Source organism: Python bivittatus, unplaced genomic scaffold (assembly GCF_059951505.1).
Source record: "Python bivittatus isolate LINGU-HERP-01145 unplaced genomic scaffold, Pbiv_v1 ctg000610_np1212, whole genome shotgun sequence".
Classification (NCBI taxonomy): Eukaryota; Metazoa; Chordata; class Lepidosauria; order Squamata; family Pythonidae; genus Python; species Python bivittatus.
In genome coordinates, this window is record NW_028277088.1 from 16,672,498 (window position 1) to 16,688,153 (window position 15,656).

General features: G+C 38.5%; 1 protein-coding gene across 1 annotated transcript in view; it reads right to left on the reverse strand.

Annotated features, from left to right (window-relative positions):
• The window catches only part of APBB1IP (amyloid beta precursor protein binding family B member 1 interacting protein), a 44,210-nt gene that overhangs the window by 9,524 nt on the left and 19,030 nt on the right, over positions 1–15,656 (reverse strand). Inside the window, 6 exon segments of the mRNA XM_088150528.1 lie at positions 4,848–4,958; positions 6,416–6,559; positions 8,646–8,720; positions 11,739–11,860; positions 12,278–12,437; positions 14,749–14,826. Coding sequence (XP_088006654.1) covers positions 4,848–4,958; positions 6,416–6,559; positions 8,646–8,720; positions 11,739–11,860; positions 12,278–12,437; positions 14,749–14,826 — 690 coding nt within the window.

Below are 15,656 nucleotides of genomic sequence, written 5' to 3' on the forward strand. Positions count from 1 at the left end.
TCATTAAATGCCTTTTAATAGTTCTTGAATGAATGAAGCCATTAAAAAGGCATTTCAATAAAATCTGTTAGTCTGAAAAGGTGCTACCAGACTCTGATTTTCAGCTACCATAGTCTAACATGGCTTTCCTCCTATCAGGTATGCTGTTTTACAAAGAGTCAGATGTGGGAGGCCTCAAAACAAATCCGATTCCAGCTGAATGCTCTTTTCCATTTCATTTCATGGAAAGCTGCAAATGCTATTAGTAAACAAGCAATATTGCTACCCACACTGTTGTTAAAGAATACAGCAACCCGCTTTGGCAGAGCGATGTCTGAAAGAACTAGAAAAATGAACTGCCTGGGCTCCAATGAGAAGTACTAAGCAATGGAAATGGGGTAAGAAGACGCTATTGTGCCAGTTTGCTCCCAGGGCACCAATTCTTTCACCCTAGATTAATTCCACATTATGCACCATTACTCTCAGGTTACTCAAGCAAAACTTGTGCCAATAAACCATAATTAAATTCTCCTGGTATCCAAGACACAACAGACTGACTAAATGAGCCAATTTACATATAGATTACCTTACTACCATTAACTGTGAAGATTTTTTTTTAAATCAGGAGCTAAGACTTTATGTCAGTGGCTTTTCAAATTTTCTTTTTTTTTTTTTTTTTTTTTATAATGTTTTTTTTATTTTTACAACAAACACAAAACAAACATGAACAAACAAAAACATAAAAAAGCATAAAAAAGCATCTTCCATTTTATACCGTGTGTCAACCAGTTAAACTCGTTGGTGCCCCTTTCATAATCTTAAATTCTCATATCATCTATTCAAAATATACTTGTATACTTATCAATTAACAATTATTAATCATTCATAGCTAATCTATAAAATCATATATTACAAAAAATTTTAACTTTCAATAGGATTAGTAATACATCTCCATCTATCTATTATATGTGTATATATGTAATAATTAATATCAAATTTCTATTATAAAATTTCTAATCTATTACATTACTATATTTTCTCATCTAATCATTAATAAAAACAAATCCCGTGTCATATAAAATTGCTTATCTTCTTACTCTAATTTCAAATCTCAATTTAACTCATCTCTGCACATTCCATAATTTTGAATAACTTCCTCCTGCATAAGTACTTTTTAATTTTTCCAATTCTTAAGAGTTACAATTCTAACCAATATCAGTTACAGTATCAATTACAATTCTAACCAAGTTACAGTTCTAACCAGATTTCACTACATGTTATACAATTTTTAACTATATCTCAGATTTATACTTTATTCCAGCGCTTGCATAATTTTGAGTTCACCCTTTTCATTCAATATCCCAAAATATCTGGCTGTTCATTCCTTTTTTCTATATTATTGGATAAGAGAAAGCAATAATAAGTGTCCTTTTGAACATTCTGCTTTTGGAAGCTTCTGTCAGTTCCATCATTGTTGTATTCCCCTGATTTTCTCTTTAAACATCTGCAATAGCTTCTTTCAATATTGTTTTACTTCTTCTTTTTGTACATTCTCTTAGTATGATTTTCCATTATAATCTTGTATAATCTTTTCTCACCCTCAGTGCCAAGAACAAATCTGTCTCTCTTCATTTATCAGTTGATTAACCCTTTTAATTCTCAGTTTATAGGCCTCACAATAATTCCGTTTAATGTTTCTGATTTCTTGTACTATTTCTTCCTTTTCCAATGATCCCGTTTTATGTTTAATTAAGTCCATTTTAGCTTTAATATCTTTTTTTTTTTTTTTTGAGAGTTTCTGCAGCTCTTCTTCCAATTTTTATAGTCATCCTCAATAGTTTAAAGATCTTTTTCTGCATTGTGTTTCTCGTATAGTCTATTATCTTGATAAACCTTCATTGAGTCAAAGGATTCTTTATCTTTGTTCTTGCCAAAAATAAGAAAAAAAGAAGCAAAAGGAGAGAAAAAAAAAGAAGGAAAAATAAAAAGAAAAGGAAAAGAAGGAAAAGGCTAAGCCTCTTTAAAAAAAAAAATCCATCTGGGGGGGGAATAGAGAGCAAAGCAGAGCTTCTAGCAGAAAAAAGAGCTACTGCCACTAATCAAGGCTCTTGTGACTGGCTCAAACTTTCCATCTTAATGTTTTCAAAGTCGCTTTCAACTCCACTTTCTTGTTTATAGTTACGGATGGCACCTGTATAAACATGCACATCCCACTATCTTTTTAGAAAGCACTGGGTCTTTGTGCGTGCGTCACAATTAAAAAAAAAAAGCACTAAGTCGCGCCTCTAAATGGCAGTGCAACTTTCTTTCATTTACTTTCTCTTAACTCCACTTTCCCCATTTCAAAGTCAAAAAGATATAAATTTCTTATAACAATAAAGAAATCTTAGTAAAAAAAAAAGGCTTAAAATAAAGAGTTATTGAGTATTTAAAAGAGAAAGCCAATCCAGTTAAAAATATATTTTTTTTAAAAGAAAAACATCTTGTCAATTCCACTAAAAGGGAAAGTTGAAAAGAAAATTTTCTCCCCCTTCTTTTTTTTTAATAGGGTTCAATCTCGCCGCTTAATCCACTTTTCTTCACTTTTAAAAATCTCTTTAAGTTACTTAAGGTGTTCTCTAGGAATAGTTGAATAGTAAAAGTCCATCTCACCCAGTTGACACCCTTCTCTTCCATCTTCCTTTGGAGCTGTCCCGGCTTTCGCAGCCATTTTTGGCTGCCTCTCCTCCGCCGGCTTCAAGAGCTTCTCCCCGGATCGATCTGGGACTTGCGGCGTCCCTGAGATCCGCGGGACGCGCCCTTTGCATTCGCCATCTCTACGGGACGGCTTAGGTCCATCGGGACCGTCCGGGAGAGGAGATATCGGCTGCCATCCTGGGAGCCCAGGATCGCCCGCCGTATCGCCGCGACGCCAGCTCCGCCCTCCTTTTTCAAATTTTCTGAAGAAATGCTACGCGCTACAGGGCCCAGAACTTGAATCTGACCTACAAGCAAATGCTGCTGACAATATTTTACCTCCTCAGCTGGAGCAGTCTTTCTGATTTAAGCCAGGATTGAGAATTCCTTGGTTTCTGATTAGCACCAACAAAAACAATGAAGGGTGAAAACATATTTGTACATTTCAGCAAAATTTATGGTGTTTAATTCATTGCACCAGAGTTGATATTCTTGAGCAGCTGGCAGAATTGAGCACTCCAGCAGGGCTGATCCCTGTCTTTTGGCTACCCATAATATGAAAAACGTGGTTTTCCTTACTGAAAGTATTTTTATCACCTGTCTGAAAACTCCCAAGGTAGAGAATAAAACTCAAACCATAATCATAGCAAAACATGATAAAGCATGATAAGCATGATAAGCATAAAATTTATGAAAACGACTAGGAAAATTTCTTAAACAATTTTAAAGGTTAAATGAAAAAGATGTATTTTGATGCCCTTTCTGAAAACAGAGTGGGGAACAACTGCAGCCCAAAAGGGATCACGTCCCATGATTTAAACACAGAGGAGAAGACCTTTTCCCATGTGTCTGTGCCAAGTATGCCCCTGAAAGGGCAACATACTTAAAGGATTCTCTCCTCCAGATCTTAAAACTGTGAAGTTCATGATCAGACCTCTGACAAATGGCCTCTAAATTAAACTGCCATCTAGATTAAAAATTAAAACCAAGAATTTGAAACATCAGTAACTATGAATGCTCTCCTCTTCCATGCATGAGTTATTTCTGACACCATCAAAGTAATTAGCTATTAAGCACATTTAGGGAAGCAACTTCCGTTGTGTAACTACACACATAGGGTGTAGTTCTCTTGGTTTATCAATGGCACCCAGCATTATTTCATAAACTGACTCTTGGTTTAAGTATTGTGAGAAAAGAAGAAGGGGAAAATCCTTTCTATCTCTTTTCTCCACACATATAAAGTTTTGTAACTCTTATCATAACTCCTCTCGTTCATTTTCCCCCTAAACTGAAAAGCCTAAAATGTCCAATATCAGTCTTTTCTTCAAAGGGTTATCCTTTCCATGGATAGCTGGAAGGGACCATTTACTCTATGGAGTCCAAAGCCTTGATCAGTGCAGGAATCCAAATTAAAACATCCCCTATAAATGGCTATGTAATTTGTGCTTGAATGCATTCAGTAAAGGGGAACCCACCAGCTCTTGAGTAATTGGTTTTACTGTCATTTTCATTCCTTTCCTAATGAACCCTGACACGGAATCTACTTTTTCACAGCTGCCACACACATGGATTACACTTTCATTGAACTGTCCACCTCAGCCCCAAGGTTGGCTTTTTTGCTCCGCTGTGCTTGAACAACATCCACCAAAGAATGGCTCATTCATTCAATTTGGAGAATTGTCTTTTTGTCTTTCACTACCCTGCATAACTTAGCCTTGCCCACAAACCTAACGATGATAATTTATGAACGAGCTAGAAGCAGCGGTCCTAATACATACCCATCTCATATGATTATAATAATCTCATTACAAAGTCCTTATGTGCCTATCCAAAAACAGTTTTCTTCTGAAAGATTAGGCACTGCACTCTTGCTGCAAGGATGCAATCTTATGTACCCATTTAGCTGGGAATGAGCCTCATCAGGGTGTCTGCAGGTACAGTCATAAAAGTCATCCAAGATGGTGGACACGAGGGTGTGACTGAAGCCCTGCTTTTTATTCATGCGTGTTGCGCATAAAAAATGTGGCCGCCATCTTGACTTTTTTTGACTCTGCAGACAGCCCTACACCTCGTTAAATTCAGCAAGGATTCCTTCTGAGTAGACATTATAGGAATGCGTGGTCAACATGATATGTAACTCAGTCCCCAGTACACTACACAGTAACTCAGACTGCGTGTTCTATAATACATACCTTTAAGACAAAACAGTAGTCTGTAGGAGACTTATACTTCATTTTGTACTGAATGCCATAATAAACATTTACATTCTCAAACTGTATGAAGCAAGCCAAGTCTCGGGATGTCTAAAAATGAAAAATGCAGTCTGTAGTTATTAGAACAATTATCTATTTCTTCAAAAGAAGGCAGCCTCTTCCACGTTGATGCCGTGGATAACTTTTAATCCACTTATTGATCAGAACACGAATAACAATGCAATTTTCGTAACATAACGTAAGTTTAGAAATGGTGGAGATGTGGACCATTACTTCTCTGAGGATTTGAAGCAAATGATTCACTCTACATTTGCAAAAACAAACCCACAAGAAACATTACATTTCTGTTCAGAGGAAAGTGCATGAGATCCATAGCCATTTTCTTAAAAAAAAAAAAAAAAAAGACTTTTCATTAGTGCATGCTGAAAGTTTATTCGTACATAGGTGAAAACTTCATCTGTCATTCTGTGCACTCCTGCCATCTCCAACAGAGTTTCTACTATCACAAAATGCACATTGCCTGTTCTTAATGGGTTGCCACGGCAACAAAGTTTCCCAGTGAAGCATCTGCGGATGAAGTACCGACATGAATGGAAATACAACAGGGACTTCAATTTCTCCTGGTTCACGTAGATGCTGTTGGGTTTTTTTTTAACTAATAGAAGCTTTTGCAGAACTTAGCCAACAATAGAAGCTGAGAAAGGAATGTTCTCTGCGCAAATATCTTTAAAAAGAGAAACAGAGAACCCCTCTGCCTTAGTACTTTCAAATGCAGAACTGCAGGGGTGTCCACAGGGCAGTCAAAAAAATCAAGATGGGAGCCACAACCAAAAAAAGAGTGTGGCTGTGGCCCCCATCTTGACTTGTTTGACCTCCCTCCCTGCAGACACCCCTGCCACTGTATGGTCTAGGCCCAGAAAAAAATCATTCAGGCAAAATTTGCATATATGCCAATGGATTCCAGAATGTTTCCCAGAAGGATCTCGAGAAAAGAAGCTATCAGAGCAACGTGTTAATTTTCTCCTTAGCCTTGCCCAAACAATGGTGGCTTCCTTCTGTTTGCAGTTTGCCATGCAAAGCTAGTCCATTTTATACTATTTTATTTCCTTAAACATAGGCAAAAAATGATTACGTTATTTTGCTGTGGATGACCAACTGCGGTTCAGAGACGCTATTTCTCTTCATGACTTCATCACGAATGCAATTTATTATTACTGAAAAACAGAAGTGTAGTCTATAGGGCAGTGTTGTCCAAACTTGGCCACTTTAAGATGAGCGGACTTCAACTCCCAGAATTCCCCAGCCAGCATGGCTGGCTGGGGAATTCTGGGAGTTGAAGTCCGCTCATCTTAAAGTGGCCAAGTTTGGACAACACTGCTATGGGGGAATGAGCATCCAAGGAATTCCGCCACCCACTCCCCATATTTGCCCAAACAGCAGCAATCAGGGGCACCAGATGCTGTTCCTCAAGGGTCAACTGGGGACTTCTTTGCCTCCCCTTTACAAACTGCTGTAATGCTTCAAAGGATTTCTTTGACTTGCCTGACCTTGGTCTTCCCTTTGGGGACATAATAAATGCCTGAAGCTCGTAGAAGAAAGTAGCGCCTCTTCCAGGACTTCTTTCCATCTTCCTTTAAATAAAGGGCACCTTCAACTTCTGGCACGATAACAGATGTCCCACAGAAGCTTTCCTGCAGAGGGAAGAGGAGATGAGGCAGAGCAGGAAGAGAAGCAAGCGAAGCGTCTTACAACATGTCTTGTTCAGCTCTGCTTCACCAAGCCCGAGTCCCCATTCAGCCCATCAGCTTTGACCCTTCCCCCCCACCAAAGCCTGGGCAAATCTTTAACCTCTGACCTCCCGAACACGTGAACGATCTCTCTTGAACAAGTTGATCACGTGAACCCTTGACCAACTGCTGATTTGAGATAAGAACTTTTAGAGGCACCGTTTTAAAATAACCTCCATAAGGCTTACTCCCGTTAGCAGTGGCTCTCCCATATTCCCTTCAGGAATATTTGCCAAATTGGGCAGGGTTGGGATTCAGGGTTTAGTGACCACCTTGCCTCTAAAAGATGCCAGCCACGGTTACCGGCAAAACACCAGGAAATCTGTTGTTTAGACCACGGTCACTAAATCCTGAAGACCCAGCCTGCCCAACAGATACCAGCCATGAAAACCTACACCAGTATATTGGCCAAATTATTACCCATATTTCCTCCAGGAATATTTGCCAAACCTACAGAGAGGTGCTAAGGACTGAGTGCTGATCCTTCTGCAAGGATATGCAAGCTGGTGCCCTCTAGGTTTTGAACCAACTCTTGTCAGCTCTGATAGTCATTTCAAGCCATGACAGCTGCAATCTGAAACAGCTGGAGGGCACCATTGTTCTATAAGAAAAACAAGGCTTCTACAGCTTGGATATTGCTGAGTCCAGAAGCAGCCACATTCACCAGGTTAGCAAACAACTGCATTAAGGAGGTTTCCAAAATCAAACTGTACACAGACTTGAGTGTGAAAAACACTGTGCATTTTGGAAGCACAGGGAGATGCACTCATTGCTCCCAGGCTCAAGCTTGAAGGGAACCATTTGGGATTTTGCAGTAGGCCAGTGTTTCTCAGCCTTGGCAGCTTTAAGATGTGTGGACTTCAACTCCCAGAATTCCCCAGCCAGCATGGCTGGCTAGGGAATTCTGGGAGTTGAAGTCCACACATCTTAAAGTTGCCAAGGTTGAAAAACACTGCAGTAGAACCATATGAACCTTTTCAGAGCAGTCTCACATTTGAAACACTGATGGAGCTTATAACGAGGCACTCAATAAATGTTAAATTTAATCAACGTGTGATGCTTTTAAACAAAGTTAGAAAGTTAGCCTGCTTCAAGCATGTGGGCAGGTAAATAATTATTTTGGACAGCCTTACAGTAATTAGTGACTATTCCTCTTTAGCACAGTGAAGCCAAGCAAAAGCCCAGCCCTTTGGAAAGATGAATTCACCCCTAGCTCTTTTGGATATGTTTGCAACTGAGATGGCAAGTTGCCCTGTCTTTGGATGTGCTTGCCAGCCCTTTAAGGGAGTCCAGGTAGGAAACCAAAACCATGAGTACTAACACTACCTTTATTGTAAGGTTACAGTAACAGATTCTTGCAAGTCTGAAAGAGCTTCTCCCCTCCCCTGCCTTTACTTTCCAGAAAACTAAGGAGGGTCCCTTCTGAGATGCTTTCTCCACCCCCATTCCTTCTGTGGGCTGAGATATCTCTTATCCAATCATTGCCCTGACTGCACTCTTCCTCCTGTCTCCCAAGGTTTATTCTTGGAGCCCATTACAGTGCTTGCTTGCTTGAACATTATAGTGCTTGCTTTTGTGATTACCTAGTATATATTTTATTACCTAAATATGCTTTTGTGATTACCTAGTGTGTGTGTACATTTTATTTTTATTTATATATATGTATATGTATATGTATATGTATATATAATTTGTGGGTCTGTCATAGGATCAGTTTGTTTCCTGAACCCACACAATAGTCAAGACAGGTTTCCACGGTCCTGTGAATCAGTTCTAACTTGACCCAACTTGTCAGAATCAGTTTCCCCCTGTTAGACATGTTACAGACACTTGATTTGAAGAGCTTTAAAATATAATTATGAAGTCTGAACTTCCTATTTTTATACTGCATCAAATGGAGAACTGAAATATTTCTGATCTATTTTAGGAAAGGGGAAGAAGGCCTCCTTTAAAACTAAATACACAGTTGCTTAACATAAATCTAGTTTACCTCCAGTAATGCTTCTTTGCTTTTCTCATTCATTTCCTTGCTTTCATTTTTTCCTTTGTTTGACAAGTAGAAATTCTAATAAAAAAGACAAAACGAACCAATAAAATAGCTGATTACAACTTCAGCAGGCCACAGAATTTAACTCAGGCTGAGGTCAAGCTGCACTTTAAGCTATCCTTCTCATCATCTGCCTGTTTTAGCGTTTACAAGAAGTTTTCATTTAAATGACAACTGAAGCTCTAAGCCCAGAGCAGGAAACAGAATTGCCATCAAAGGTGGGCACAGTTGGGAATTTGCTTCTCCTAGATCAGTGTTTTTCAACCTTGGCAACTTTGAGACGTGTGGACTTCAACTTCCAGAATTCCCTAGTCAGCATACTGGCAGGGGAATTCTGGGAGTTGAAGTCCATACATCTTAAAGTTGCTAAGATTGAGAAACACTGTCCTCGATCATTGTAATAGGCTTGTCTCCTTTCTTTTGCTATGGGCCACAGCAGATAAGCAAGCCAACAATAGGAGAAAGGCAGTAATTGTTCTCAACTCCTGGCTCATTACTGTGCAGCAGTAATGGAAACATTCATTTCTGAAAGAGGCTCATGGCTCTTAAATGGGGCATTAGTGATATATGACATCAACAATGAGAATCCAATGCTAACTGCATTTCTTAGGGCAAGTCTCACTAAATTCAAGAAAACTAAAGTTCTAAAGAAGCTCATGTAAGGTCACAAGGATCTCTTTATGTAGTCCTTATTAGTTATAATGAGGTTTGCATAGGAAATATGCCATTACAGCTAATATCCCTAAAAAGTCTACCAATGCTCTTGTTCGTATTTCTGTAGACACCAAGTTCAATCTCCATGCTGTTACTCTCCCCACTGAACAAATTCTGCCACCAGCAGGTTAAATAAGAAAAGAACCTTGCTTGTAGACTATGTTGGGCATCCTGGAACTGGTAATCCAACACACTTGAAGAATTTTTTTCTCTGTTTAACAAGCATGGAAACAAAAATCAAGCTAGCCCAATATGAACGTTAAAATGTATATCCCAGAAAGTGTTCATGTTTCTTGATCAGTTCTTTCTTCCTGGGAAAATATAGAAATTAGTTCTTCTAGGCCACCCTTCATCCATCAGTACACAGAAAGGCTGGTATGCAATGAATGAGGCAGCTGGAGAGTCGTTATCTGTATTTTCACTGTTGAGTGACTTGCACCTGGCTCTTCCTCATTAACTATACAACATCCAGATAATTAACTGAAAAAAAAGGAGTGGATTCTCTGGTCCACTGGACTGCACTACACAGAGACTTTGCATCTAATGAAGTCTTTCCCACTGAACAAAACACACCTCAGGCTTAGGAGATCTTTTTTCCCCTGTGGCGTATATCTTGTTTGCAACCTTAGGGTAAACCCAACCTAAAGTAAAGGTCCATTAACTGAGACCCTCCAATTATGCCAACAAAAAGCATGTTTATTTTGCTATGCTGCAAAGAGCCATTGTCACCTTAAAATGTAATTTGTATTGGTTTATTTATTGCCATTAAGATATTTGGAACATGTAGCTTTGTATGAAGTCCTAGCTTTTAGTAATAAGCTTGTGACCTTCCACTTATTGAGTCATTGCAGTAGTTCCATGGAACACAACCTCTTAATCTGATTGCTCTGAAAAACCAATTACAAAAACATGGACAGAGAAATGTACTATACTTAGCTGAAAGGAAGATGACTCTGAACTGAAGGCAACGTCCTTCCAAAAAGGATGCAAACAAATAAGTTGTCTGCCTTCATGACTGTACTTTCAACAAATCTAAGATGTCCTTCCCATTTTAAAGATAACTTATTTGAGAAAAAAACAGTCTTTCTTTTTGCATAAATAAATTACATTTCCTCATATACCAAAGTCTATAATGTACTAAACGCAGGGGTAGCCACAGGGTTTTAACCCAACAAGAGGCAGGAATTCCAGAAAAATGTAGATGCTGGTGCTACTTAAGTTTAGGAGTCTATTTTGGCTCCTAAACTTATTTTCTAGAATAGCTTCTATGGGTGTTGACCCATAGAAGCTATTCTAGAAAATAAGTTTAGGAGCCAAAATAGGTGTTCTGATAACTAGGCAAGACCATTTATACACCTTTGAGAATTTCTGCTGCACTTTTCATATTTTTGAATTGATCTTTAAAGCCAACAAAATAATTATCATTACACATGCTAAATCAAATCATTGGTGGACACACTTCAGGTTTGTGAGATCTACTTTTTTCCTTGGGGCATATATTCAGAAGATGTACAAAATTCTGTTACAGTCATGAAATGTTTTGGTCTTTTGTGGAATATTGTTTTTTCTTCTGAAAGGCATTGATACAGTCCTTCTAGGGGTGGTTAGTCATTTATCAGAAGTACATCTTCCAAAACAGGAAGTAATGTTTCCTGATCCACACTTGACTTGCCCCCCAAAACAAATGTACTTCCAGAAAGTGATGAATCACTTAAACAACAAAACGTTTTGGAGAACACTTGAATGTTCTATGGAAAACAGAATAATTTTGCACACAATTATTTATGTTTCTGAATAATTTGCTTTCCATATCACTAGAAACAGCTGTGAGATTTCTTCACTACATATGTTCTTTTAATCATAGGGCAGGCAGTGAGCAAGCAGCTTGTATCTTTTATTGATTAAAACCTTATCTCCATATTACCAAAGTGAATAAATCCATATCTATTTTCTGCCCTCCACTGGTGTAGCTATAGCACAGTCTCAAACTGCAGTATCATGACATTTTAAAATGATAAATGAATTTCTGTGAACCCCCCATTAATAAAAACTAAATAACTAAATGATAAAGTTTCTGTGATTGGCAGATGGTTTTGACAGATGTACAGTATAGACCCACAGGTTTAGCCGTTCTCTCAAAACTTGCTGTGGGTTTTGCCTGCACAAGCCTGCTGCGAGTTTTTATACTGCTATTAGCTTTGCTTGGACAAATTTTATTCATTTTAAGAAAATGTTGTGGCTTCTCTCAAACATGCTTGTGGCCCTCTTAGGGATTCACAACTTACAGGGTGATAACCCTTGACCTTGGTCACATTAGTTTACCTGGGGGTTTTTAAATACAGCATATTTTTCATCTTTCTCCAAGAATAACATCTTATTTTCAGTGTCTCGAGTCCAAACAGATAACACTTCAATCACATTTTCATGGTCTTCAAAAAATCTTTCTAGGGAGGGAGAGAGAGAGGGAGGGAGAGAGGGAAAGAGAAAGAAAGAAATATAATTTAAAATTATTGTCCATCTCAATATTTAGGCTTTTATAGTTTTTTGTTAGATTAGCAGAATCAAGAGGAGTTTCATCAAAACACAGAAGCGTCCTAAACATACGATGATTTTAGTTGGCAGATGAAGAGCATTATTTGCCTGAAGAGCGCATTTATCTGATTAGCCAGTTTTTTCCTCTCCGTCACGCACGCTTGTCCACAAAAACACACACCAGCCATGGGCAGCTTTAGAACCCAACAAACACACCCTTGTTATTTAATACAGAAACAGGCAGAGGCTGGATGGCTGCATCCAGGAAACTGCTCTCTAGGAAAACCACAGAAATATCAGCAGAGATTGCCTGATGGTTTGTAAATTACCAATTTGTAGCTCTGGATATATTTCATAAAGGCACCAGTTTATATTGCAATCGCAGTGGGTTTTTTCAAAGAGATTGTCTAAGACATCACGCGCCACTTGCCGTTCATCCACCATCAGAGACTTTGTGCTGTTATCATTCATGTGCACCTTGACAACAAGCTGGGGAGAAAATAACAGATCAGTCGGTTAATTTCAGACTGGATAAAAAGGCCAAAATCTGCCATGACTGATAAAAATTGAAGATACAGATTCAAATGCCTCACTATCAGAAATTGGATTGAGAAAAATAACGCATCCCTCAATCATTACCCCACCAAACATGTTCTCCCATCTGGCTTAATGTATGCCTTGGATTAAATAATATTTTTAAATGAACTTTGAACTTACTTTTTGAGCTTGATTTTGGACAATGCATTCACAAAGACTAGCATTTAAAATCTGGCTTACGATTCTCCTAAAAAGGCCTTGCAGCTAAATGAAATTGTTCGAATTTAGCTCTCACCAAATCAATGCATTTTCAGTCATTTCTAACATCTCTCTCTGACTTCAAGAGGGCTTCAACCAGAAGCATAAGGAGTGAGCTTACTCCCAGGTAAGTAAGTTCAGAGTGACAGCTTTAGTCAAACCAATCACTTCATGAAAAAGCAGATATTTTTATGCAATGAGATTTTTCTTTGCTTACAGAAGAGAAACTTAAATCAACAGTAATTAAACATACTGAGAATTCAGTAAAATTCAATGCTGGAAATTTCAGCATTATTCTTATTATGAACTGTCACCATGTCCCATAAAGCTCTTTCCTTTACAATAATCTTTTCAGGAAACCTTGTTGTATATATGAATTTTGGCATTTGTACTTGCAAACACACACACACCGACACACACACAACTACATTAAGCCTTTGATGTAAGTGGGTCCTTTGTCCTGAATAGCTGCAAAGGCTACAGCCCACTGCAGTAGCGCCTGGTATTACTTGGTCTAAGTATCAGCTAGGTTCATTTGCTCAGGGTTCCTCAACCTCAGCAACTTTAAGATGGGTGGACTTCAACTCCCAGAATTCCCCAGCCAACATGGCTGGCTAGGGAATTCTGGGAGTTGAAGTCCACCCATCTTAAAGTTGCTGAGGTTGAGGAACCCTGCATTTGATGGTTTTATGTAATCATGAGGCTTGCAGGAAAAAAAAAGAGTAAATATTCACAAGAAGCAGCTCTATTGGTAGATAACAGTAGATATTTAGGACAAGAATTAGAATTGTTTGGAATTAAGAACCTAGAATAACAATTCCTTACTAAAGTTTCATTTTAAAGCACCTGCATCAAGAATCCTATGAATGAAGAAACAGAAAAAGGAAATCAAGAAGGGACAAGCATTTGTTCTGTTTTCCTTATGTGTGCACTGTAAAAATTAAGGCAATTTAAGAAATTATGACATTCCTACATACATGAACTTTCAACTAAATCTTTCAAACTTCTCTCAGATTGGGTTTATATGATTATCGTCCTTTTGCAATCCTATACCCACTTTACTGGGAGTAAGTGCCAGTGAACCAGATGGGAGTTCTAGACAGGGACAAAATTGGCTGAATGGGTTGATTGCCATCTAATGCCCATTTACTGGGATTATGGACAGGATCTTGCTTCAGAGTAGAAACAAAGTAGGAGTCCTGCTGGATCAGACCGAAGACCAATGATACGCAAATTAGTATGATGTTCCCTTGGTGGCCAACCAGTTGATTCTGGAAAACCCACATACAGGATACAACCATAAAGCACCATCCTGCTTACATTCACTGGTTTAGTCTTAATGACTCGAAGTATTAACAGCCTTATCTTCCATACCTACAACTGTCTACAACTAGATTTCCTCTACATCTTTTCCTTAAGCAGTATAGTGGAGTATTTTCTGCTAGGCAGAAGCTCCTGCAGGTTTTGGGTGGGGTGGGGGGAAGGGGTAGCCAGCTGTAGAAGAAATAGGGAATGGCCTTGAAGAACAGGAGGAAGAGTGGCTACCAAGGCAATAGTCAGATAAGTGGGACCTAAGCCCATTCCAAGAAACTAATTTGACAAACCACCCTCCCTAGTTCCCATGAAGATAGAGGGAGGGAGGGGGGAAGCACATTCAGACTTGCAAGATTCTGTTACTAGAGCTATTACAATAAAAACAGCCCTGACCTATATGCCATTGGTTTCTTGGTCTAGTGTACCTTGTAGGGCTGTCAACAGAGGAGCCCTGTTTCTGAATTGTCCAAAAATATGATCATAAGCATTTAAATATCCTTTATGGTATAATATGCCTACAAGGCATTTAATCACAATTTTCTCTCTAGTGTTACAAACCTAAAAGCTATATTTTCATCCATCTGTAATTTGGTTTTAGTTTCCCTTAAAGACAGCACCATTCCTGGGCATCAAACATGATATTTAAAGAAACAGTAGTGGATAGTGGGTAGTGCAGCCATATAAAATCTACCTTTTTAACCTTCGCTTCCTTTAGTTTTTCTAAAGCCAGTTTAATCTTGACCGCTTTTGCTTCCACCTCTTGTTCTTCCTAGAAGGAGGTGGAAATAAGATTGTGAAGCTCTTATAAAACATGTTCTTCCATCACCATTTGATAAATATTTTCATTCTTTTTTCAAAAAAGCTCTTACAGTATTTTGGAAGTTCTTGTTCCTCTTAAGTAGTATGAACTTGCATATTATCCTGTTTAAAAATGGCCAAAAAACTAACCTTTCTCTCCCCACCCTCCTTCAAGTGTACATTTTCACTATTCTGCACCTTTTTGATAGTAGTTCTTAAATTTGTTGCTTCTTTTTCTTTTGTTTTTATGAATCACTGTAGTTTACCTTATAGCAGTGGTGTGGTGTGTTTTCCCCATTTTTTAAATTTCTTTGCTAAAACAAACACAAGGTGCTGAATGCAATTTTTGCCTCATTACAAACTCCAACCCCCTCCCTTCTCCCCCAGTGAATGGCACATTGTGGTTCACCTCACTACGTTGGCTTCTTCACATTATCAGCCACATTGGCAGCAGGCTAGGTTTTTAAAAATAAAACTGTGGGCAATTGCCACAAAAAAACCCTGCCCATCCCTTGTCTTATGATTATGATACATAGTTGTGAGATTCTTTCCTTAATTAGGTCTCTCTCTGAATCTGTTCTTCATCTTTTGCTCATCATCCTACCATTCTCTGCAACTTTAACTGCAGCATCTTGTACACTTGAAGAGGCGATCTTCTGTTCAGCTTAATTTGACAATTCAGAAAACAGCTTGCCTCTTCAGGATAAAAACTTCAGTGGAAACATCAGTGTATTCACCATACTCATCTATCCTCATCATAGTCTTCAGCAATATCTGAGAGTAAAAGCTTCCATCTTCTGC